Here is a 27062-nt window from a genome sequence, read left to right as displayed (position 1 = left end):
ACCCAGTCAAGAGATCAGGGCTAGATCCAACACCGTTCATCACCACCCCCTTTTCTGAATCGTTTTTGGCCACTATAGGTGTGGCAGGGTATACTCAGACATGAGTCCCTTGCTCACTGCTCCATCAGGATTCAAGCAAGCCGGGCCGACGAGGCTGAAATGCCAGAAACCGGTCCCCGGTAGCTTGTCTCCTTTCTGGTGAAGAATTGGCTTGGTAGTTTGGTCTGCCCTGTTCCCATGATGCACTGGGCCAGGGACAGACTAATTTGCATATAGCCAGGTTCTGAGCTGGGATGGGGCAATGAGCTAAATAACGGTGATGGATCAAGCCCTGATCTTTGGACTGGGTAAGAGTGGTCTGCTTAATTCAGACACTCTGTTCATCACCACCCCCTTTTCTGAATCGTTTTTGGCCACTATAGGTGTGGCAGGGTATACTCAGACATGAGTCCCTTGCTCACTGCTCCATCAGGATTCAAGCAAGCCGGGCCGACGAGGCTGAAATGCCAGAAACCGGTCCCCGGTAGCTTGTCTCCTTTCTGGTGAAGAATTGGCTTGGTAGTTTGGTCTGCCCTGTTCCCATGATGCACTGGGCCAGGGACAGACTAATTTGCGTATAGCCAGGTTCTGAGCTGGGATGGGGCAGTGAGCTAAATAACGGTGATGGATCAAGCCCTGATCTTTGGACTGGGTAAGAGTGGTCTGCTTAATTCAGACACTCTGTTAATCAATTAATTTTCAGTTTTCATCGCATGAGTTACAACATGTTGCAATCATACATGATACTCCAGCACATCAATGTTGCAATGCAACCTACATACATCCTAAAAAAGAGGATTGGTGTTGCACATAAATGCAATTATCCCATCCCTCCCCCCCTAACCCCAACTTCGTCTGGCCCCATCCACTTACAACTTTTTGACAAAATGGTTCACTGTCTACTCCTGGTTGCAAAGGAAAACCAAAGGTGGTGATGGACGGAGCGTTGACAATACAAACACTCACCCCCAGTCAACTAATCTGGGTTTAATCCATCACCGTTCTTTAGCTCACTCCGCCACCCCAGTTCAGACATGGCCATATGCAAATCAGTCTGACCCTGTGCCTCATGGGAACAGTCCATCCCGAACTGCCAATCCATGTCTTCCCTGGACCGGAATCAAGCTTCCCAGGACCGGTTTCTGGCATTACAGCCGTCTTCAGCCGGGCTTGCTTGACTCCAGTGGCAAAGTGAGCCAGGGACTCACGTCTGAGCATACCCTGCCAACTTAGGGCGAACAAAGAAAAACCAAAGGTGGTGATGGACGGAGCGTTGACAATACAAACACTCACCCCCAGTCAACTGATCTGGGTTTAATCCATCACCGTACTTTAGCTCACTCCGCCACCCCAGTTCAGACATGGCCATATGTAAATCAGTCTGACCCTGTGCCTCATGGGAACAGTCCAGCCCGAACTGCCAAGCCATGTCTTCCCTGGACCGGAATCAAGCTTCCCAGGAGCGGTTTCTGGCATTACAGCTTCTTGCTTGACTCCAGTGGCAAAGTGAGCAAGGGACTCACGTCTGAGCATACCCTGCCAACTTAGGGCAGGGTTGCACGTGCACATTCAAGACCCATTAAATATACATTACGGTGAAAAGTCTGCATGAAGTAGAAATACATGTTAGCGTGATGTGGAAGGGGGGCTGGGCGGCCAAAATGCCTTTAGTGCCGAGTGACCGGGACAGGCGATGAAGCCAGGGCTTAAATGCTTCCAGAATACTGTTCCAGTCCAGAGAGAACATCTTTTTGCGCAATCCCCGGGCTTCCTTCCGGCGGACAGCAGCACTTTCTGCACCTCCCCATCTCACCACCTCCTCATGCCAACTATAAATCTGTGGGGGTGTAGCCAAGTTCCACCTCATCATGATGGAGTGTTTAGCCAGGAGTAAGGTTAGGTGTATAAAGCGAAGCTGCACTTTCTGTGCCTAGGGGTGGCGTATCAGGCCTAAAAGACAAACTGCGAGGGTGCTCGGGACTAGAATCCCAACCGCAAATTCAAGCAAAATAAGTACGTCTGACCAATAAGGTGCGAGCACAGGGCACTGCCATAACATATCTAACAGGTCGGCGTCATCCAATTTACATCTGGGGCAACGGTGTTGTGTGGTTGGGAATATGCGTTGTAACCGGTGTGGTGTAAGATGCGCCCTATGCAGGACCATATATTGAATGGATTTGAATTTGGCATTACGCAGGATTTTTTGGGGGTATGCCAGAGTCCTGTTCCAGTCCCCATCCGACAGGTCCGCGCCAAGGTCCGTGGACCATTTATTTATTTATTTATTATATTTATATAGCGCATTATCACCGATTGGTCTCTAAGCGCTTGTACTTGAGAGACTAGTCCTCCCAGAGAGCGGCAGACAGCCGAATTATATCACACCCCACGCTTCTCGAAAGAGCACTGTTTTTAATAGTCGCCTAAAAGGCATTAAATTTGGCTCCTTCCTGAGACTTGATGGTAGCTTGTTCCAGGCTGCGGGGAGAGTATTTGAAAAAGCCCGCCCACCAAGGGTGGTCAAACGATAGCGCGGGTTTACCAGAAGAGCGTCCTCAGATGAACGCAGAGTCCTTCTAGGAATGTACTGCGCCAGCCTAGCTTTAATATAATTGGGTGCATTGCCGTAAACCGCTTTATGAGCGATGCACAGACTTTTAAATAAAATCCTCTGCCTAATAGGAAGCCAATGTAATTGGCGTAAAAAAGGAGAGGCATGGGTGTTTCTGGATTTTCCGAAAATCAGTCTAGCTGCATCGTTCATCACTATTTGCAGTCTCGAAAGTTGCTGCTGGGGGAGCCCAACATAGAGGGCATTTCCATAGTCGAGACGTCCTAAAATCATTGCAGACACCACCATCCTTCGTGTAGAAAATGAGAGCATTGGAAAGATTTTCCGGAGTTGCCTTAGGAGGCCAACGCATGTGCCAACAACCGACGACACTTGATTTTTCATGGATAGATTACCATCAATATGGATACCCAGGCTTTTCACCACTCTCGCTGGTATCGGAGACCTACCCAACTCCTGAGGCCAGAGAAGATCGCTCCAGGGGTTACCCGAGATGGTGATGGGCAATACTTCGGGCTTCTCTGGATTAATCTTCAAGGAGTTGGAAGACATCCAATTAGTCGTGAATTTTAGGATGTTCTGTAGCCTAGCCTGGGTACCAGATGACTCCTCAATTTGTATGATAATCTGTGTGTCGTCGGCGTAGTTATAAATTTGACATTCCATTTGATTTTGAGCAGAAATCAGTGGCTGTAAATATATATTAAAAAGGAGCGGTGAGAGGGCAGATCCCTGCGGCACTCCGCATGTTATTGCCGCAGGTGTAGAGACCAAATCTGACAACTGGACCCTCTGCGATCTTCCCTGCAGGAAAGATGTTAACCAGCCCAGCGCGGTCCCCCCGATGCCCAGATCTCTCATACGTCTCAACAGTAGGTTGTGATTCACCGTGTCAAACGCGGCTGAGAGATTTAAGAGCACCAGGGCCCCCGGGATCTTTTTGTCAGCTCTACATCTTAGTTCGTCTAGAATAGATACCATCACCAGCTCCGTACTATGATGTTTTCGAAACCCAGCCTGATTTTGCTCTAATAGGGCGTTGGTCTCCAAGTGTTTTGAAAGATGACTCAAAACATGTTGCTCGATCATTTTAGCCAGGAAAGGTAGTTGGGAGATGGGTCTATAGTTTTTATGATCTTTAGCATCAGCCCCAGGCTTCTTAAGAAGCGGGATCAACCTGGCCTCTTTAAAGGAAGCCGGGACCTTTCCCGTCTCTAAAGATCTATTGAAGAGGGTAAGCACATCCTCTTCAACTCCTGACATCGCAAGCTTAAAAACACTGGGAGGGCAGGGATCTACCTGCGAGCCCGAGTTTACTCTCTCTGTCAAACTGGCCAGCGTCTCCTTGGTAATCAAGGGCAGTGTATTTATAAAATGATGTACATCAGGGGGGTCCTGCGTGATATGTAATGGACATTCAAACCTTTGCGTCCGGGAAATTTCACCCAGGAGATCTTCGATTTTCCTTGTAAAAAAGTCCTGGAAATTCTGGCAGTCTTCCTGGGAGAACTCAGGTTTCTGCTCTCTGATATTTCTCAATTCCTTGAGTACTTTAAAAATTTCTTTCTGTGGCACCTGAGCTGTTGTTATTCTATTCTCAAAGAAATCTGCTTTGCGAGCTAATATAGCCTTTTTATAGTGTGCCAGCCCCTGCATATATAGATTCCGGGTGTTGATATTATAATCCCTCCTCCAGGCTCTCTCCACCTCACGGAGCGCCTGTTTCTTGACTCTTAGATTTCATCAAACCAGGGAGCTCCCCTCCCTCTATCCACCCATTTCATCTTTTTTTCTGGCGCAACAACATCGATGGCATTCTTCAATTTATCAAGTAGTTTTTGACTACCAACCTCGACATTCTCATTGGTTATATTTAGTTCTTTTGAGTTTAACAGGTGTCCCACCAACTCTTCCTGGTTGATGTTATTCCATTTTCTTACCATTTTCCACCCGGTTTTTTGTCTATTTCCCACCCGGTTAATCTTCTTCTGACCTGTGATTAAATAGTGGTCTGACCAGGCACACGGTGCAGTGCTAATAGGGTCTGGCAGGGAATCTATGATCCATACCAGATCTAAAGTGTGACCTTAGTTGTGAGTAGGGCCGGTCACTATTTGACGCATACCCAAAGTCATTAGAGCCTCTTCAAGGTGAAGGGCTGGCCCTGCCTTTGGGGAAAGCTCCCAGTGGAAGTTAAAGTCTCCCATGATCATCAGGTTATCGTAGCGAGACCTGAGGTCATGTACGACCTCTAATAAATGATCCAGAAAAGTTGGTTCAGCCCAGGGAGGACGATATAGCAGTAGGATGACCCAACAAATGGTGCCCCTCTCGAATTTCACTCCTAGGGCCTCTGCTCCACTCAGATTTTCTGCACATACTCTTTCAGACTTCCAACAATTATTATGTAAGAACGCTACCCCCCCTCCTCTCTTGGTACCTGTTTGGTTGAGACAAATAGCCTCGAAACCCGGGGGGAGAGAGGCAACCAAATCCGGTGTTGAGGATTCCTCTAGCCACGTTTCTGTGACCCCGAGGATGTCAATGTCGCCATCCTGCAGTAGTGAGAAAACTTCTAGATGTCTCTGTAAAGAGCGGGTGTTTAACAAACCGTAATTCAGGGTAATATCCGCCGGTCGAAGCTTTGTTCCCTCCTTCAACTGTACGTATTTAAGTAGGCCTTCCTGTCGTAATATGGCTTTACAATCGTGAGAGGGTTCTACATCCGCCCGATTAAGTTGTAGTAGCGCGGTTCTACAATATGTAGTAAAATGGCCAGGGGTTGTGGCCCCTGGTCCCGATTGGGCGCGGATGGGCTCGCCTCTGGCGAGCCTCCGGCGCGCCCACGGCGCGACCGCTGCGCGCTGACAAGTGACTGGTTACAATAGACGTCATACACTAGCCGCCTGACAGCTAGAACGCTGCCCCAAAATGGCGCCTAAAGAACGTCCCCACTATCCCCAAGATGGCGATGGCGGTGGCGAGAGACCCGCAAAACAGCGGTGAGGTCACAATTTATGGTGCAGGTAAGCGGGCATGCTCCATTTGTTGTGCAAGTCCGTCAGTGGGATTCTAGTGTGAGTAGTAATCCCTTTGTAGAGCCACTTGGTGAGATGACGTCCCTCGCCCATTAAGTAAGTCATAAAGACCAATTCGTGCCTAGGAGGTTCCGCTCTGTGGGGGGCCCAATGTTTCTTTACATAGTGCAGGACTGCAGCGTGTGTTAAATATAACGCATCAGTGACTCCCTGTCGCCTGACAAAGTTACCATGATCCATAAGTGAGCCTTCATCAAATAAAGAACCCACTGTGGGCACACCTCCCTCCGCCCAAGGCAGCAGCCGTCTTCTGGTAAGGAGGCCCATGGGGGTGAGGATGCCAATAAGTGGTATGGTGTCAGAATAAGGAAGACAGCTACTCGTGTAGTGTACAGATTTCCTCCAGTACATGAGCGCTGGAGTGTCGGGGTGCCAATCGGGATCAGCAGGGTATGTAGCCGACCTCGGTCTATGTTAGCGGAAGTGTAATCTATTTCATGTAAGTTGCGCCCTGCCAACCAATACGAGAGCCATTGTAGCTGGCTCGCGTAACAATATGCGCGGAAATCTGGGGAGCCTAGTGTTTCTCCTTTCTCCTTTCTCCTTTCTCCTTTCTCCTCTCTCCTCTCTCCTCTCTCCTCTCTCCTCTCTCCTCTCTCCTCTCTCCTCTCCTCCTCCCCTCCTCCCCTCCTCTCCTCCCCTCCTCCCCTCCCCTCCTCCCCTCCCCTCCCCTCATCCCCTCCCCTCCCCTCCCCTCATCCCCTCCCCTCCCCTCCTCCCCTCCCCTCCCCTCCTCCCCTCCTCCCCTCCTCCCCTCCTCCCCTCCCCTCCTCCCCTCCCCTCCTCCTCTCCTCCCCTCCTCCCCTCCTCCCCTCCCCTCCCCTCCTCTCATCCCCTCCCCTCCTCCCCTCCTCCCCTCCCCTCCCCTCCCCCCCTCCTCCCCTCCCCTCCTCCCTCCCTCCCCTCCCCTCCTCCCCTCCCCTCCTCCCTCCCCTCCCCTCCTCCCTCCCCTCCTCCCCTCCTCCCCTCCCCTCCTCCCTCCCCTCCCCTCCCCCCTCCCCTCCCCTCCCCCCTCCCCTCCCCTCCCCTCTCCCCTCCCCTCTCCCCTCCCCTCTCCCCTCCCCTCTCCCCTCCCCTCTCCCCTTCCCTCTCCCCTCCCCTCCCCTCCCCTCCTCCCTCCTCCCTCCTCCCTCCTCCCTCCTCCCTCCTCCCTCCTCCTTCCTCCTCCTCCTTCCTCCTCCTCCCTCTCCTCCTTCCTCTTCCTCCTTCCTCTTCCTCCTTCCTCTTCCTCCTCCTCCCCCCCCCTTATCAGTGTCCATCAGCAGCTTTGTTAGCCCCACCCTATGGCGTCTGTTACCCCCAGATCAAAGCGGAGAGTGTGGTATTTAGGGATTTGAGAAGGGATCACAACCGGCAGGTTAGTAAAGAAGTATGCTAGCCGTGGTAGGACCACCATTTCGGAAATCGCCACTCGGCCCATCACTGAGCGTGGTAGAGAGAACCAACAGGTGACCTAAGGGATCTCATAGCTTTACCCAGGTTACGCTCCACTAGGTCCGGCGCAGTGCGGTAAACCTGAATACCAAGGTATTTGAACGTGTGTGTGTAGCAACAGCCAATGAGTGGGAGCCAAACTGGATCGCCTCTGGACGTTCCCCCTGGTGAAAAAAAAAGAGTAGCTTGCTTCTAGGACAGGTGAGTAGGAGAAGATAGAAGGTACAGATGTAGCCCCACCAGGAGAAGGCTCCTAGCAGCTCAGCCTGAGTTGACTAACTGAATCTAAACCACAGAGATATCACTCAGGCATGATGTCATGGTACATTCTAACAGACTAGTGCAGAGGAGAATAGTAGAGAAGTAATTTACTACATGGAGCTACACTAATTACATGTCCACTAACAAAATAATAAGGGACATTGTTGCTACCTATCTCACGTTACATATTCCTTCAACATGCACCACTGAGCAAAAGAGTTAGCCTCGGGCGGAAGAAAATTGACAGGAGGGCTCACAATGCCACAACCTTTCCCGAGAGAGGAACGTAGTTCCCCACCCTGCACCCTTGGTGCCACTACGGAACATCGTAAACAACACCATGACAACACTCAGTGTTTGACTTGACAACGTCTGAAGAAAACAGTCAACGGCTAGTCCCAGTATTTTCCATCCACCTAAATTTTGTCAGGAAATGCTCGGTTGAGACAAACGGAATAAAATAGAAGGTCCATAAATCAATTTATCCGGGCGCAATCCCCTGGACATCCAGGACACATGCCAATCAATGCTGACGAAAGCAGTGGGTAGTCTCTAGTTACATGCTGAATTGCTTCCAACAAAAAAAATCCAAAGCAAACAAAAGCAGCCCATTTCAAGCAACACTTGTCTGCTTTTCTTTACTAACATTGCTGATATAAACACGTATGCAATAACGTTCTACAGTACACTGAAAAAGTATATTTATAAATGGTTACATGTCAACATACCAGCATACAGGGCAATTCTCCCAAAACAGGTGAAAAGTTCCCGGGACTATTACACAGACTCCCGCTTGGGTTTTCTTTAAATTCTAATTGTCGCCGCCTTTCTTCCGAAGACCCGTCCTACCGAAAAAGTGAAGCCACAGAAAGCCAATTGGGAAGCTAGATTATACCGATCGACATCCTCTGGCTGTCACAGAAGGATCAACGTAGGCGACTGTAATGTCTCAATTAGATCTGCGATTGGGTTAAAATGAAAAGAGCCCTCCCACTATCCCGGAAGTGACCGCCCATCAAACAATCTAAAAAAAATAACTAGACCGTCAACATCCCTCCTAAAACGATACTGGACGCCATGATGTTCTGCAAACCTGTATTAGAATTGTGGACGAACAGAGGTCTAAACAAGAAGAAAAATAAAAGAGAGCATATTGAATCAATAATTTCAGCTGATATGCCCATATGCAGTGGCCATTTAAAGCTATCTGGTTTCCAAAGGCAGCTGCCCTAAATTTGGAATTAACTTTTAGAGCATTGTGTCAAAAAATTAGAAACCTCAATATTACAATATAAATTTAATTTCAATATGTTTTACCATATAAATACTTCGTTTTATTCGACAAACCTTGCACAAATTTTGACATAATATTGCTAGGTTTCTAATCTTATTTGAGTTTGTAAATTTTGGACTACTGTACCTACACTCTAACAGGAATATCACAAATCTAATATGGCCGCTTCGTTAGCTCCAGGAGTGGGCGTAAGTCCCACGTAGTGCTGTCCTTTATCTATGTTGGCAGTTGTAACATGCTACAGGCTGAGCTCAACATCTCATGCTTACTGCGCTGTCGACACGAAGAAGATGCTGAAGTCTAAGACTTTTATGAAGAAGACCCGTTCGGGCGGGGTGTTGAAGATAGTGCGCGAGCATTACTTGCGCGATGATATCGGCTGCGGATGCCCAAACTGCGAAACCTGCCCAGCTCCCGACAGCGTAGTCCTCCAGCCCGAGCCACCCCTGCGGAGCCGCCTGCTCCCTGACCCGCACTACCTGCTGCCAGACACAAATGTACTGCTGCACCAGGTACGTTGGAGGGCTCAGTTCTTGAAGGAGATGGGTCTACATAATTATTTCCAAAGCAATCCTGGCGCTAATTGTCATACTCCACTTCCTCGCTGGATGTACGTTCTGTACTTCCCATCTGGATCCTCGGCATTTAAAAACTGCCCATCTGGATCCTCGGCATTTAAAAACTGCCCATCTGGATCCTCGACATTTCAAAACTGCACCATCACCTGGTCATGGCAAATCTACAGCATACATTTCTTTTTCGTATCTGCTGTCGATTTTATTTCTGCACTCCTGTTTGTCTTTACATTGCATAACTCTTCCTCTCTTGTTCATACTGCTATCCTTTTTTATTATTAACATGTTGTTTCTATGTAGTTTCACAATTGTCTCCCTTGTTCACTTTTGAACTCCTCCCATCCTTTCTTCTTTCCAGAACTTGTATTCATTGTAAAATTGGCCACCCCGTTTCTATTCCAGAACCTGCCCTCTTATTCTGTTATCCTCCTGAGCGTCCCAGCGCCCTGCAGAATTACCTTCTCAGTCTGTTAAAATGTTGATTAACTCTGGCTCCAGATTTATGTGTAAAGAATAAGGATAACTGTGGTTTTAGCTAACGGTTTCCACCAAGGCCATTTTCAGCCCAGACACATTCAGAATGACTTTACAAGTGGCTATTCACCAGTTTGTACTTTGATCCATCATCCTTTGATTTATGTACCACCTATAGAGAAAGTTTGGTTTATAGTGCGCATTAGAACATTGGAATGTTGGGAGTTCCATTGAAAACAATGGAGTGCTCCAGGCTTATAATAGCTATTAGAACATTGGAATGTTGGGAGCTCCATTGCAGACAATGGAGTGCTCCCTGCTTCTATGGGCCGGTAAAGGCCCGCAGAGCAACATTCCAATGTTCTACAAAGGCTTCTCGAAGTTCGAGGGGATTTGTATCCCCTCGAGCTTCGAGAACCCTTTGTTTAATTTGTTAGAACATTCTGCCCTCTAGTGGCAGAATGTTCTAATAGCCTTATAGCCCTTCGTAGCAGGGCTATACGGCTATTAAAGTCCCGCTGTTTCGTTAAAGTCCCTCGCCTTCGGCTCGGGCCTTTAACGAGTCAGCGAGCCTTTAATAGCCGGTATAGCCCGCTACGGCGGGCTATAAGGCTATAGTATAAGCCTGGAGCTCCAACATTCCAATGTTACTTTGTTCACAGCTCTGGCTGTGAACAAAGGCTTCAGGGACCCTGAGGGGATTCCAATCCCCTCACGCTCCCATAAGGTTTTGTTCTTTTTTGTTAGAACATTCTGCCCTCTAGTGGCAGAATGTTCCAATACCCGTATAGCCCTTCGTAGTTGGGCTATACCGGCTATTAAAGTCCCTCTCCCTTGTTAAAGGCTCTCGCCTTCGACTCGGGGCTTTTAACGCTGGAGAGGGCCTTTAATAGCCGGTATAGCCCTCTACGGCGGGCTATAAGGCTATATTAGAACATTGGAATGTTGGGAGCTCCATTGAAAACAGTGGAGTGCTCCGGGCTTATAATTACTGGTATAAGCCTGGAGCTCCAACATTCCAATGATTCTTTGTTCACAGCTCTGGCTGTGAACAAAGGCTTCAAGGAACCTGAGGGGATTCCAATCCCCTCACGCTCCCATAAGTCTTTGTTCTTTTTTGTTAGAACATTCTGCCCTCTAGTGGCAGAATGTTCTAATAGCCTTATAGCCCTTCGTAGCTGGGCTATACCGGCTATTAAAGTCCCTCTCCCTTGTTAAAGGCCTTCGGCTCGGGGCCTTTAACGCTGGAGAGTGCCTTTAACGGCTGGTATAGCCCTGTACGGCGGGCTATAAGGCTATATTAAAGCCATTAAAGGTACCCTCTGGTTTCTACCCCTCTCAGAAAATTGATTGTTTTAAAATAAGCATTGTGCCCTACCCTCGTGGGGGGAAAATAAATATGTATTTTCCTCAGTTTTATGCAGGCTCTTTTCCCTTCTCTACTGGGGATTTGTTATTGTTACTATTCGTTGGAATACCTTGCTTCAAACACTGGTATGGTTTTACAGTGCTTTTGTACCTTCGATAAACTTGCAGACCAGACGTGCCAGGTCCAAATTCCTTTAACGCCGTAGAATGTTTGCTTGGTTAAAATATTGTTCAGTTGATCGGTAGCCTCGAAAGGAAAGTGTTTTATTTTGTCATTAAGGCTCCCATTTTGCCGGGAATAGTGTTCAGTTGTGCTGCACGTAGAAGGAAAAATAGAAATAGCTCTCAGAATGGAAAAAAAAATCATATTTTTACTCAGTGCCCAATATCCTAGCTGTCAAATTGACTAGTCACAGCCCGTACACAATTTTTCTGGCCAAGATGCAGATTGTTTTACCTCACTGTAGGAAAGTGTCCCTTTTTGACATGGTCTTCCCCACTTTTTGCCTGGTATTTGATGTGATTTCAATTGGAAGTGCACTCGGTTCCTGCTAACCAGATCCCCGGTGCCAGATCTCTTTCCCAAAATTGTTCAATTATTTCCTCCAAATGTCAATATCTTTAGCACCCTCTATAAGTCCTGAATAAATGGTACCCTTGGTGCCTATGGCATGAGATACTAAAGAAGGATCTCACAGGGCTGCAGCACGAATTGTGCCACCAGAAGAGACCCTTCACCAAACAAATACAAGTCTGCCATTGCAGGTTGAGTGATTTGGTGCTAACCAAAGTGAAAACACAACATGACACACATCCCTGTGTGCCATGACCCCTAACACTGCATTTAATATTTTAAGTCACCCATATGGCAGGCCTTACAGTCCTGCGACAAGGTGCTATATATTACATATGAGAGCATACCTGCATGAGCATATATGCTCCTGTGCTGGTCAGTTCCATTACTGTTAGTGCAAGTGAACAGGCATTTTAATCATGTGCTGGACACTGTTGAAAATGAGTTTCCCTGCTACATGATGGCTTCATTGAAAATAGGTATGTTTGGTATCAAACATCTCATATTAATAAGCCCACACTAATTCCAGTGTTGGATTTATTAATACATGTGCCCACTGAAAACCTACCAGCCCCTGGTGTGTTGGTTGACTAGTTTCTGCCAGCCTGCCACCAGAGAAGAGTGTCTGACCCCAAATGGTGAGAGCCTTTGCTCTCAGGAGGTCAAAAACAAAGCCTGCTCAGACAGAGGGTGATAACACCCCCTCCCACAGGTCCCACAGGATGAAATACTGATTAGCATTCCAAAGCAGGGGAGCTTCAAAAAAGCTACCGCCTTTGAAATAAGAGTCTGACTTCCCTCACAGGAGAGGAAGCTAAGACACTTTGTCCAGAGCCCTTTGGCAACTGAACAGACTGAAAGATTTGCAAGTCAGGGAGGCGTGCCCACCCTCAGACTAGTCCCACCCCTAAGGTGGCCTAATCTGAGGTGGACACAACCTTTCAAAGTTAGCCATTTTTGTAGTGGCACACTTAGGGATTGTGGGACAGAGTTATGCCGGTGTAGTGATCCCAAGGGTCAGTAGCCCATTGGCTACTAACCTACACTCCTCTGTGGCCCAGAAATTCAGTATTTAGAGGAGCCCCTGGCACCAGAAGAACAGATCCTGCTGATCCGAAAGAAGACAACAGACATGAAGAGTCGCAAAGAGCAAGAACTGAAGACCCAGCAACTGACTTTGCGCCAACTCTGCTGGCCTGCCTGTTGACTTTGACAAATGTGCCAAAGGATGGCCTGTACTGCAGCTGCTGTGTCTCCAAAGCCTGTGAGACCTGCCAGTACTTCACCCTGGAACCAAGAACTGGAGTGAAGTAGCGGACCTACTACCCTGCACTCTGCAGGCAACCCAAGTGACCTTAGAGGACTTCAAGACCGCCAAAACACGCCACCTAGAGTTACCACTGTACCTGTTGTTCGAAGCCTGAGTGGAAGTGGTCCTCCAGAGACTGAGTCCACTGTAGTTTAGCCTCTCGTGGATCCCGCGGCGCGCCTGAAGCCTCTGCACACTGGTCTCCTCTATCACGACTGCTCCTGGTAAGGAAAATCTGACACTTAAAGACACCTCGGCACCCATCACCCCTGGGCCGTGGAGAAGAGGACCAAAGGTGTTCCTACATCTCCCAATTATCGGGCGGCCCGAGCCCCCCTGTTTGGTTCAGCCCAACAGGCTCCCGTCAAAGCCTGCAGCCTCTTTATGCAAAGACTGATCTCCTTAGAGTTGCATTGGGCACCCAACGCGGTTTTGCACCCCTGCACTCGACCGCCCTAGTGCCACTGGTGGTGGTCTGACTGTGCTGCCTTGGAACCTTGCCCACCACTCCCCTTAACTCCTGGAGATTGGTCCTGTAAGTCGCCGTTCTGTACCGAAATGCCGTCCTTGTTCTTCCTCCAATAAGATAACATTGCAGCTTCTAAAAATTGCTCTTTTTGAAAACAAAAGAATTTCTATTACAGAACGTACTTACCTGACCGAATTGCTTCTGGTGCCTAAATATAAATAAAGGTACATGTTATTTTTATAAATTGGTGTGAATCTACTTTTAGAGTCATTTGCACCATTTATTGACTTCTAGCTTACGCGTTGCTGCGATCTCCGAAGAAAGGTAATTCAAGGAACCTCGTTATGATAACAACATTCAATTTACATTGTGTCCTTTTTATTGAAACGTATTCATTTTAATATGGAAAACATTTCAAAGTGTCGTTTTAGTTCTATTTATTTATTCAAGTGCTTGTGGATACACGATTTTTTGTTTTTCCGTCTTGTGCGTACATCATTATTATTATGCGTTCTTATATAGCGCTCGATTACCCGTAGGCATCTCGGCGCTTGCCTTGGGAACCCGTCCTGGCTTTTTCCCTGTGAGATACCCGTACTGGGCATCCCCAAGGTGAAAGCCAGGCATCCCGCCGCGGGGGGCCGTAGTGGAGATTAAGCAAGCTAATGCCCAGAGCTGCAGAGTGTGAACCCGTGATTCGAGTAGGCCCCGAAACGAGAATTATCGAGTCCGTGGATATTTGGGCTCAAGACCCTGCCGCGTCGGGAATTGAACCCTGGTCCCGGGTCTGACCTCTGCTTCAGGGTCTGCCTCCTCTAACCAGTGAGCCACACTTCTCCATCAGTATTCGAAAGATTATGAGGGCCCTGGGGGGCCGATATTTAACAAATTTATATGGCAGAAACCTTCACGGGAGTGTACTCAACAACTTCCCAAAGTTTCATGGTGATCGGATGAATGGTGTAGTAATGCATATGCCAGAAACCTTTGCAGGAGTGTACTCAACAACTTCCCAAAGTTTCATGGCGATCGGTTGAATGGTGTAGTAATGCATATGCCAGAAACCTTCGCGGGAGTGTACTCGACAACTTCCCAAAGTTTCATGGCGATCGGATGAATGGTGTAGTAATGCATAAAGGACAGACAGACATACATTCGTTTTTATATATATAGATTGTGTGTATTTGCAGATGTCTTACACTCCTTCTGATAAAACTAAGGCTGCTCGACCACACTTCTCCCTAGAAGAGCACTTTGGGATTGTTAGAGCAGCACCCCTGTCCACTTATAAGGGAACCCCTGGACCCTGCACAATATCTCATTTAGATATATTGAGAGCTAGCTTCCTACACTCGCCAATGTACAGAATGTGCAGTAACATGGATGTGTAATTCCAATAGCCCAACGCCTGTGACATATTGTTTAGGGTCAAGGGCAACACGTTTTCATATGTATTTTGTCCTTGGGACAAGTAGTCCCAATACCCTACAGCACAAACACTTTGGCTGCCATTTTACAGTACCATATTATGGATCAGGGGAAAAGGTGTTGCCTGCAGTTAAGGTAATATGTGTCCACGTGTTAATGCTGTTCAAACTTGTAATTATGGTTCATTAATGCAAAGCCTTTATCATTAGGGTGAGCGTTGTAAGTAAATGTTGTAAGCTCAGACTGCACTACTGACAGTGGTTCCAGTATCAAAATATGTACACACGTTTTCAATGTTTAGCAATATGAGGCTATGTATAATGCTCTCTGATCAGATGCAAATATTTGCAGAAGCTTGAAAGCAAGATTGATGATTCTTTGATCTCAAAATAACATTTTCACAAACAAATATATAAACATTTCGCTAAATTACTGAAAATGTTAGGTTCCATTTCTCTGCAGCATCATTTAGTAAAATGAGTTGATGTATGCCAGTATTTCCCCAAAACATTTATAATGGAATTTCAGTGTAAACAGTTTTAAAAAGATTATGGGAAAACATAAACCTAAACAAGCATTGGTAAAGCCAGTGGGTCTGAAATTATTGGTCAGCCTTTTGGTTTTGGCATGGTTTTTGTAAAACCTTATTGGTGTGGAGCTGCCGTGCCCTCACCATTATAACAAACATTGGTTAAAGCAAAAATAGTTTTGGTCTCAAAAAGCATACATTGCCACAGTTGTTCCGGGCACTGAACAAAACAACTGTGTGTTGATATTTGCTCCTTGTGTAAGAACAGAATGCTGTCACTCACAGTGAAGCTAGCTGATAGACCAAGAGAAACAGAATTTTAATAAACAAAAAGGTCATGGTTAACACCAGGCCTAAGTAGGAGCCCAATTATTAAATAAAGTCTCCAAAGTGCACCCATGTCCTTGCATTAAGTGCAGATATACGGCATTCATGAATTCACAAGACTTCACAGCAGTAAGGCCAAGAAATAATATTCCTAGAAAATATTTGTGAACTGCATTTTAGCATGGGCAAATATGCAGGTGTAGATTTGCTCATGCGAAAATCTGAGTGTTTGCAAGTTCACCCTCCCTTCAACCACTTTTTTCCCAACCCTGAACGAATTTTTATGTCTGCCATTGTCGGGAGTAAATTTCCAACCTTTCTGAGTATGAGAAAAGATTAGAGAAGAGTTGGTGAAAACCCTTAAAACATGAAAGTTAGTAGGTTTGCACAGACTCAGAAGAGCATTCCAACCTTAGAACTGTTGCTTACCATTAAGTTCAGCCTCGGAATGTAGATCTGCTGAAACGTGGCAACATAAGGGAATTGCTAGTATTCAAACCCTACTATGGAAGGAGCTTGGCATAATCGGAGAGGCTGTTTCAGAGCTCTTATATGATGAGATTGCTGTCACAATTTGTTGCCACACTACATGGCACAAAAAGGACACATTAATTTTGTTATAGGACAAGTAGATTTATGAAGCAACCTGCCCCATGGACAATCGATATCTTATTAAATTCCACACTCCTGAGGAATGTTAAATAATATGTCTCCGGAAGGATGAGTCTGCCTTCCTGACATTCAGTATAGTGACTTGCAGATCACTGTGGGTTTTAGCTTTAAATGTTTATTATTTTGAGGTATCTTGTTTTAAAGAATAGCTGCTCTATGAGAAATGTGTCGGCAGGGTAAGAGAGTTGCTAGAGGTAACCGCACTTTTTTTGAGCTCTCGTAGACCAGTAGTTGCAAACAGAAGCAGGTTGAAGGAGGCATTTAAATATCTGTAGCTGGCCCGCCCAAGGCTTAACTATACTAGAGGTGCTCAGAGGTGTGGGATTTAAGCAGGAAATTGACATAAATTGCAGCAAAAAAGTTTAGAACATAAGGTCTGCACTGGTTCATATGCAAAAAGAATGTACCTGTATCAACTGAGTTGCACTACAAATTAGGCTTAAGGTTTGCTGAAAAGTGAAGAAAAATCTTCAAAATTCCTTACAGGTCTCTTCAACATGACTGGTTTGTTGGGTAGGGCAGGGAGTGAGTGACCTTGGCTGGCTTGATGTTGAAAGTGGATCACGTGTTAATTTTGGAATTGCTAGAATGTTGTAGCTTAAACGACCCAAGCTTGGACTAATGTCTTGTTGATGAATGAGCAGTGTATTTTTGTAACAAATAATTGAGGATGTAGCCCTCTGTTAAGTTCAGGTGGATGGAGAAAATTATCAAGGTCAGGGAATGTGCCTTTGGCCTTGTACATGGACCATCCCCTAAATCGATGCTGTAGGATATTTCCAGTTGGACCTCTGAGTGCGCCACTTGTGGTCCACATACCACTTCTGTATGACAGTTCGGCAGTTTGGGTGGGGAGCAGCCTTTCATGAAGAGTCTTTGCCGACCTCAAAAAGCTTCGCTTAAAAATAGGGGGCTACTATAGTTCGAGAAGGGTGCCCTTTCTTTAGATCAGCACAGTGATCCTGGCTCGTTGGTTCTTGTTTAATAATCTCACATTGTTTCTTGCAGAGTTCTCTATTCCCTTAAAACAGTGGTCTTCAAACTTCAAACTCTGGGGCCAACCAAACCAGTCATGTGCACTCTTCATGTTCTCATATAGAGAAAATGGCCTCCCTGCCGTCCACACCAATCACAGCGCTACCATTGCAACATTGTGATTGGGTTAGGGGAGGGAGGTTGCCTGCTTCCTGTTCCTGCGAACCGTGACTGTATTATATGCCATTTCATATTAAGAACATTATATGATAGATACAATTAATGTGCTACTTATCTGAGTGAGGAGCTGCATTTAATAGTGAGTATTCTGTGAAGGGACTCTTTATATGGGAATGAAGGTTCTAGTTCTGAATTGTTAGTGTTTTATGATGAAATGTGTTCTTCAAAGTGCTGCATGGAGTATCATTAAAGGATAAATGCATAATACTAGCCTCCGGTCTTGTTATGAAATTCAGTGTTCGATGGCCATTTCCACACAAGTTTACTACCTGCTTTGAGCAGAGTGAAAATGTATGCGGGAGCTGGTGCGTGGGTTAGTGGAAGGGTATAGGGGTGGGCCAAGTAGGGGAGGGAAGGGGATATGTTTTTGTAGCATGGGGAAATATTGCATGCTTTCCCCTGGTAAATGAGAATTGGCTGCTGCCGTAGCACAATTCTTTCATGATTTCTCCAGCCGAGTTTAGCAACCTAAAAAATTAAGTTAGATTATTTTACACCCGGAAAGAAACCGGTGTGGAGGAACCTAACAACTAGTAATTAAGTAGACTGAAATTAACGCATGGAAACATCCGTTAATTTTGTACCGTCTGACTCGTGATAGAATTGTAAGTGTGGATGTTACACCCCAATGAATTCTCTCCCCAAAAAGAACAGTCTACAACTTTGGTGCATGCCATTTGTGTTTCAGGTGTTACAGAACATGATTCAGTTAAAAGGCTGGTGTTTTGCTTGTGTGTCATTGGTAATCTGTGCAAATAGTAGCACATTTTTGCAAGAGGCACATAAGAAACCTTTTCTGGTACGGAAACACTGGGAGGGCAGAATTGGACATGGGTAAAGGAAGAGCTAAAACAAAATTGGGAACATGGCATGGTAAGAAACTGTCAAAAACGCCCAAAAGAGTGGAGCAGGACCCGCATGGGATTGTGGTAAGAAGAGGTGATCCAGTTCTGACCTATTTAAAAACATAAAATCAAGGAGCTTGTTAAAAAAAAAATAGATTAATGCTTTGTACTGCCTTGTCTCCATTTGTTGCCGGCCATAAGGACTGGATCTTTTACTTTTCTTGCTACACAGTCTGCTTTATCTAATAACTGAGCACTATTTTGTTATAGGACACAGTCCGGTCAAGCGTCACGCAACTGGTGTGACACTCATGCATATCAGTGCGGTGATCCGCATCACCGCACTGAATGCATTTGTCACGCATTTTGCCACCTGTGCCAGCGGCGCGCCAGCAGCTCCTGTGGCCCGGGCTCTAAGTTCTGAGTTAATGCTACCTCAGCCTGCGCATATTGCCGACTACTGTGTGTGTGCCTAAACTGAAACCACAGACTGCAGCAGCTCTGAGCTGAGCTCTCTGAGCGGCGCCGCCGCGCTACAATGTATCTCAGTGTTCCGTTGCCCTGGAAACTTGAGTCTGCAGGGGGGCCGGCCGGTGCCCAGCCTGCCCGCAGTCGATACAGCCTCAGAGCTGTCAATCACGGCACCAGGCGCAACAGGGCGCCAGGAATTAATCCGGATGTGCCGGCTAGCCTGGGATACCGTTACGTCCGGAGGAAGCAGGAACTAGTAAAGCGGCGGGTGATTTAGAGAGAGACTACTAGTGCAGGCAGCAGGGTGCGGGCGGCGCGCAGTCCTCACTCTCAAGCATGGCCACCCGCCGCGGCCCCCTGTGCAGCCCCCCCCCCCCCCCGCTAAAACACAGAGGCTGAGAGCAGGGTCTGCAGCGCACCTGTGGCAGCGCGGGCGCCGCAGCCTGGTAGCTCAGCTGAGCCGGCCGCCGACACAGGACACCGCTCTGGCCGCCACCGTGACCAGGAAACTGCGAGGGCCCGGCGGCGGTGCCCCCCCCCCCCCCCCCCCCCCGCCGCGGCAGGCAGCCGCCCAGCTCAACAGAAGTAAGTGTCAGCCGACTTCATTATGGTTTTATTTCATAATTATGCATTTGCGCGGACTGTTTACCCCGGGGCGCCGTCAGCGCTTCACAAGACAGTCAATGACTTTGTCTGACATGAATTAAAGGAGAAAATTACAAATTACAACAAAGCAAAACGTTAATTTATAATTACATGAGGCAAAATAAAGTGTCAATCGTCAGCAAACAAAAATACACAGCAAACCGTGAAACGCGGTGCTTAATATTACAGGAGGAAAAAGTGGCATGCGTGCAAGTATAAAAACGTGTAAAGTAACAAGTGTAGAGCCTATAATAGTGTTCTAAATGGCAGATAGGCAGCAAGCACTCAAACACAAAGAAGAAACGCGGCAATGGTGTCACTTGTGCAATCTGAAGCAAAGAAAATGTACGAGGTAGCAAAGTGTGTTACAGGGAATAAGTGACGTGTCTGTGCATGTTACAAAAGAGTACCTAGACACAGGTAGAACTACGATAATACTGCAATAAATGGCAGACACGTTCAACAGCACAAGAACAAACATTACGTAGGCAATGGTGGCACTCGTGCAAGTGTCTAAAGCAAACAAAATGAAGGAGGTAATGTTCTCTGTGTATTTGTAAACTGTTGCAGCAATTTCTGGAACCGCTTACTTTTAGTTTGACTAGTTCCACCTGCAAGTGCGAAGGTGTCGGGGAATCAATCGGCCCTTTTTACTACACGACCCTGCCTCTCCCCTCAGGTGCTGTTATTCAGAAACAAAGAACAGCTTCTGCCGAATCCCTGTCAGCTGTTATTAATTTTACCCCTACCGGCTAGTACCGAATGCAGGCGATTTGGAGAAGTGATGACCTGTGGATTTCAGTGTAAAGCGGCAGCCATGAGAGTATCACTGGGCGGCCCCTCACTGAACTTCCAGGACAGCTGCAGGCAGCCCTATCACTGGGTGGAGGCCGTGGGCCATACGGCAAATGGTCCTGGAATCAAGGCCTCGCCAGACCTCAGCCTGCTGTGCTGCAGCCAGCCCTAGCAGGCCGGAGTGAGGTGCCACCCTTCTGCAGCTTCCCGGACACACAAACATTATGACTCATCTGCGACCAGACAGCAGCCAAGTGAAGTAGGTATCATATCGATATTTCGGTCCTGGTGCTCCATTTCCCTGATGCTGCATTAATACCCAGTATGTACGTAGAATCAGTTCGATTTAGCAGGAATGTTCTAACAGGAAAGATACACTTTTGAAGGACAGAAGTAATATTCGCAATCACAAACACAAGACGTCCACTTTTGTTCTTTATTTTGATTTCATTATTTCAAATAATGTAATAGCTGCATATGAAATCGTATGCAGCTCAATCCTATTTAGGTTCACAGTTTGAGGTCCACGGATGGGCTGTTAATTCTGCCAACATCCCCATCCCCCACCGAGTAACCGACACCGGGGGTAAAGGGGCGAGGCGTTACAGTTCGATTACTAGTGGGACCCACACAGTCCCTTACAGATGTGTCCATTCGTGTCCGATTCAACAGTAATTCTTAATTTTCCCACGGACTCCCCTGCAGAGGTTTAAGCAACATAAATCTCCTTTTTAAATGCAACATGTTGGCAGTACATTTTTGGGATCTTGTAATTATCACTGGGACTTTATAAATATTAACCGTCCCGGCAGAAATAACTTATTATGGGCCCTTGGGCATTTCCAGCGAGTTCAGAGGTAGTTTCTGTTCATTATTGGAACCTGGGCGAGGCGGTTGAATTATAGTGCCTAATTTGAGCAGGTGGTGAATTCCAACACTTAATTTTAAGGAAAGGCACTTATGGGCTTATGCAGTTCAGCGCTGGTTCGATTGATGGTGTAGGTTGTGAACTGGGGGCGAAAGCAACTCTTAGCCTCTATGATGCCCAGTACCTGTTGATTGCCCTCGCTGGTGCCATATTATTGTTGTGTCTAGTTACCCTCACAGACGCCTTGCCATTGTTCCATTTTAGGCCTTATTAGCCCCTTTGATGACAACTCTGATGCTAGTAGTGCCCCCTCTATTGTCTAATTAATGCCTCCTCTGATGTCTCATTATTGTCCCCTCTGATTCATTGTTATTGCCCGCTCTACTCCCTATTAAAGCTTGCTTTGATGCCTTCTTATTGACCCCTCCGATGTTGTTATTGCCCCGTCTTAGGTCCTGTTATTTCCTCCTCTGATGCCCTGTTATTGCCCCTCCCCGGCTCCGGTTCTCTGCCCGGTCCCTGGTATGTTTATTTTGAGGACTCTGGGCAGGCATTTCAATGATGGGGGATGGGGGTGGGGCAAGAGAGCAGTAAGGAGTTTTTAAGGTTGTTAATGATGGTGGGGCAGTTAGTTGTTGCAATGAATGAAATAGATTTTGAATGTAATTTAAAAAAATGAGAGGAACCACAGTACTATGGAACCTGATGCTCACCAGCTTTAGAAATCTGAAACTCTCCTATGGTGGAATTGGTGGTCTAATCTAGGGGTTTCAATACATGGATGCTGATTTGATATTTTGTCCCATACACGCTTTCTTTCAAACTTCTCTTGATAAAATGTTATTAAAAGAGTCACATGTGATAGACGTAAATACCACTAATAAGTAGAGTATAAACATGTAACTGGTGTGCATGCTAAAGACTTGGCAGCTGTGTGTGTTAGTCCATCTCTTGATGCGTTGTACTTAGCAGGGCTGGTGTCATTTCTGACATTGATATCTTTCCCTCGTCTATAATGGTTGATTGATTTTGCTCGTGAGAAAGTGTCACTCATAGTCGTTGAAATGTCACTCATAATTACACTGAAATTATGAAAATGTCACACATGGCAATTTGAAACCTTGGCAGCTATGAGGACACTGATCGAGCAGCGCTTGCACACAGCTGCCGCTCGTTCATTACCTCGGGTGCCTCCTCCCCCCAGTGTCTGCACTCGTAGGACACAACGTGTTCCACATGAGTGCTTTAAGTGTCCAGATGCGGGGCGAAGGGGGTCACACTTTTTTAACCTACGTGAATACCCGATTTCATGTATTTTAAGTGGAAAACATCACACCTATAATGTGCCTTTTAAAAACACCGGAGTAGCGCTTGCTCACAGCTGCTGCTGGTTCATTTCCTCAGGTACTCTTTTGACTGGGGTAGAATGTTTGCATTGTCAGCATTCCGTTCATCATTTGTTTGCTGTAACATCTATCTTCCCTTTGGCATCTGTTTTATTATATTTTAGGGATATAGAAAGAACCCAGGCGTCACCAGCCACTTCACTGTTTTAATTGTGCATTGCTTTGATTGGTATTTCCCTGCACGCATAGCTGCCTCTCTCAGAAAATCTCTTTCTATTATTTTACTCGATTCTTCTCCATGGCGTGCTTTACTATGCCTTGCTGCGCTTCCCCTCGGTGTGTTCATCTCTTCCCGGAGAGCCCCGGATAGATTCAGGGTCCAGCATGCCACTGCTTCAGTTCTCCTTGATTCTGGAGTACTCAACCTAAACAAATTAAGTGTTTGAACATGATTATAGGACATGTGAGTAACCGAAGCTCACATACACCATAAAAAAATTCTTACCCACACAACAAAAACAAAAATCCAAGTACTCTAATGTATAGCCAGACAAACAAAACAATAATGTCATTTTTCTTTACAAACGTATCCAAGTACGAAATGCTAGTTAATATCCCCTTTATGTTTTATTTGTTGACATGAAGATGCTGGCATCCTAATCTGCATGTCTTTGGATTACGACGAGCATTTTAATATGAAACCGTTTCTTCATACAGATAATATTTTGCCATGTAGAATCTAATCCTTTAAAAGGGAAGAGGACAACGGTAAAGTACAGCAATGCATCCTTGAAATGAAATGTCCCTGTGGGACTTCCCTGATGGATTTACAGATTCATTTAATTGGAAAAATCATTGAGCTCTTCTGGGTTTGGATTGTCCATTACTCATTCTTAATCCAGGAACTGGAAATCTGGACCTGTCCCCGCCCTCCACTCTAAAGCATTGACCACATTCTGACAGGGTTTGCAGAGAGTAGCATGCTGGGCCCAATGCTGCCATACATACAAACACAAATTTATCCTTGTTACTTCAGAGACTTTTTCATTATGATGTTTGCAGAAAATAGTGAGACATTTAGAAAATATGCCTGTTTCAGTTTACTGCTTTTACTTCTGTCTGCCATAGCTGTCATCGTCCTTAGCATTGTGCAAGGGGATGTTTTAGCTTAATCCTTGGGTAGCATCATTTTTTTTTCACAACATAATTTATTGTTGACGGTTAATGCCTCGGCAGTATGTATACAGACATATACTGATATCAACATTTTCAATACTGTAATGTCGTTCATATAAATAATAAGTTGCGAAGTAACACTCTAGAAAACCAAATACCAGTGCCACGCAATATCTACCTGGAAAGTAGAAACGGCTCATAGATAGGGAGAGTTCTAGCCACCCATAACCATATTCAGTATGCATGCTGTGTAAATTCTAGTCCAGTATACTCATATCAGTTGTTCTTCAATAGAAGAAGGGGGAACTGGAGGTTCCAGATCTATCCCTTTATAGTCTGCCCACCTTTTCCAAATTTTAAAATGCTTCTGAGTGCATCCTCTCACTTCAAAGACCGGAATTTCGAGACCCATACAAAAGTCCAAGCCCTTCTTCCAAACCCCAATCTGCGGCGGGGATTCATCTTTCCAGGCCCGGGCGATGTCTTTGATAGAGCGCGCAGGTCACCCGACTATAATTTTACCATATGCACATTTGGGCCCATAAATTCAATTCACCATATATATTAATCGGATAACCTACACTCTACTACCAGCAATTTAATCCTAACTAATTCCTATACCTTAGACTTACCAATCCGTGTTATTTGATACCTATGACCACAATGGATCAGGGAGCTAGCTGAAAAGATAAGCAGTCTAAAATAACATTTATAACAATTGCACTCTTTAAAATAACCACAGACTCTGGAAGTTTGACAACCTTTATCTAGTTTTCTTCAAGGTTTGAAAGCATAAGGTTTACAGCGAGCAAACTATCAATAATAAGAATCATGAAAAGCGTATGACCATGTAAGAAATATATGAACAGGGAACATGCTAATAAGAAACTTCAGAAATTAGACTTGATATGGTGTTTCTAAAGGACGGGAAAAATAAGGAACATGCTAGAAATCAAAGTTTGAGTACCACTAGAAAGGTGGATAAGGAAAAGGAACTTGATTTGTAATGACGAAATTTTGAAATAACCATGTAGCTTATAGGGAAGGTAAGAAAACGGAACACGCTAATAATTCAGAGCAACCACTCTAATTCGGCTAAAGGAGGGTAAAGGAAGGGAACATCTATATTTCATGAACAGTATTTCGCAATTGACTTAAAGGATGGGGAAAAATGGAACCTGCTAATAAACAGCTAAAATATAAGACTTTATTATTTATCACAACAGGGAGGGTAAGAAAAGGAACAATGGACAAATAAGACTTTAACTATTTCAAGAAAGGAAAGTACGCAAGTGTGTTTCCCTCACAGAAAGGACGCAAGTGTGTTTCCCTCACAGATTTATATTTACCTAGAACGGTGTGGAGACCAACCGCGGCCACGGGTCAGTTAAGGACAGAAGAACCCCAAGGAATGCAGTTGCCAATAGGCCAGCAGATGCAGAATGGAAACCAGGACAGGAAAACCAGATTTGGATCAGAACCGGACCACCAAAGTTGAGACCAGCACCCGCAGTTCAGTTTCAATGCCTGCGCTACTCCCTCTCTGCAGCTATCAGTCAGAACCCTGATTGGGCTATCGAATTCCCCAGCAAAGTGCTTCGCCAGCACTTAAGGTTCCCAAAACCCCGATTGGGTCTGTGAGTATGTCTGACAGAGTGCTCCGCAGCACCTCTGTTCTCGATCAGCTATTGAGTGCGTTGGATCAGTGACAGGTCACCTATTCGGACAAGCCGGACAATTTCTCTAGCTAAACCTAGGCTAGTTATACTGTTTTCCAGGGCAGTGTTCCACCCCCAAATGTTGCAAGTGTAAGGATCCCCAATTTCGATTGGACACAAGGAAAGGACAGGTCATCACACCACCTACGATTTGAGCTTTCTCAAGCCCCTCATTAGAATATTCCATACCCGCCCATTGAATTTTGGGTTCTCATGACATATGCCTTATACATAACAATGGTGAATTTAGCATTGTATACGATGTATTTTATTTCGTACAGTTCAGCTTCTTCGACTAGGTGAGGGTGTTCTTCCCAGGCGCATCTTGGCTGGGGCTGCCATCTGGCTGAAATTCGAAGGTCACTGCTGTGGAGACTCGCAGATCTCGCGCAGACTCAGTTTCAAGTAAGATGGAGTGCAGCAAGGGGCAACAGGCCATATTTCGTAATGTGCCATGAAATGGAAAAGAAACAGTTTTAGAACAGAGAAAAAAATGAATACACTGTATACCATGAACTTCTATTCTATCCCCATTATTTTATGATAGCTATAGCTTTAGTGATTAAGCAAAACGAACAGCATAGCAAAAGCAGCAATGCAAGCTTCTCGCATGTGAGAACACAAAGCAGCCATTTTAGCTCTAATGCGCAAGTGCAACCAGTTCCCACCAGAACTGCGAGTACGTCACGCGAGTATGACCAACGCATGCGCAGTAGAAATTCCCGCGTAGCAGCAGCCATCTTAGGTTGCAAGCGTATTAGGATTAGTAAACACATAGGCAAGCTTCTCTCTGACACCCAAAATGTCAGAAAAGGGGCAAATTAATAAGACAAACATATTGATTAGTTAATTAAATGTTATTTGAGGTTCATGAATTCAAGCAAGTCGCTGTACGTGTGAATCCTTGCTCCATCATCTCTTTTAGCCAACTTGAGGCCAAGGAACAATAGGTGACGCTTGTACCTGTTACCACCCAGACTCTACGTAATATGCAGCATGGCTATCATTTTATACAATCTAGTCACATTAATTTATTATTTCGAGTGTTGACACAACAGGGTCCTGAAAAAAGGTGGCTGGCTGCACACCAGCAAAGAGTATTGATGTGGTGCCTGAATTATATCTCATTATGCATGTCGGCATTAACTAGAGAGAAGTAAGATGTCACATTTTCACGTCCTTGCTTCACAGAGCCAAATGCAGACTAACCCTGCTTTGATCACGTGATCACATCATTCATTTAAATATTTTCAGCTGTTATCACAGATTATCTACAGGGTATCACCATTTACACCACTGCAGCACAAAGGCCACACCTGCACAAAAGGCTTAGGGCATATTTTAGAGGAGGATTACCAAGGGACATACACCACAAAAAGGCGAATATCCAGCCCCCACCCCGTCTGCTTTCGGCCCACCCGATTTTGAGAGCAGTGGAAGACTATGTCCCTAGTGGTGCATCCCCGAATGGCACCACCATTGAGAAAACAAGTTGAAACCAGTTAAATTGGTGTCATATGGGCCATCAAATAATTCTTCATTCTTGTGCGCTACACA

The 27062-nt window shown here is 45.9% G+C and overlaps 2 protein-coding genes across 2 annotated transcripts in view; one reads left to right on the top strand and one right to left on the bottom strand.

Annotated features, from left to right (window-relative positions):
• Positions 1-8281, bottom strand: part of PIBF1 (progesterone immunomodulatory binding factor 1) — an 853407-nt gene extending 845126 nt beyond the window's left edge. Inside the window, exon 1 of the mRNA XM_078656041.1 lies at positions 8136-8281. The gene's annotated coding sequence lies outside the window, so the exon portion shown is untranslated. The remainder of the gene's footprint in view (positions 1-8135) is intronic.
• Positions 8282-8927: 646 nt separating this feature from the next.
• DIS3 (DIS3 exosome endoribonuclease and 3'-5' exoribonuclease) overlaps positions 8928-27062 on the top strand; it is a 261428-nt gene continuing 243293 nt past the window's right edge. Inside the window, exon 1 of the mRNA XM_078657423.1 lies at positions 8928-9213. Within this exon, the coding sequence (XP_078513549.1) occupies positions 8992-9213 (222 nt within the window). The 5' untranslated portion in view covers positions 8928-8991. The remainder of the gene's footprint in view (positions 9214-27062) is intronic.

Source organism: Lissotriton helveticus, chromosome 8 (assembly GCF_964261635.1).
Source record: "Lissotriton helveticus chromosome 8, aLisHel1.1, whole genome shotgun sequence".
NCBI classification, from domain to species: domain Eukaryota; kingdom Metazoa; phylum Chordata; class Amphibia; order Caudata; family Salamandridae; genus Lissotriton; species Lissotriton helveticus.
The sequence above is the reverse complement of the archived record's forward strand: the minus strand, read 5'-3'. Positions and strand labels throughout refer to the sequence as shown.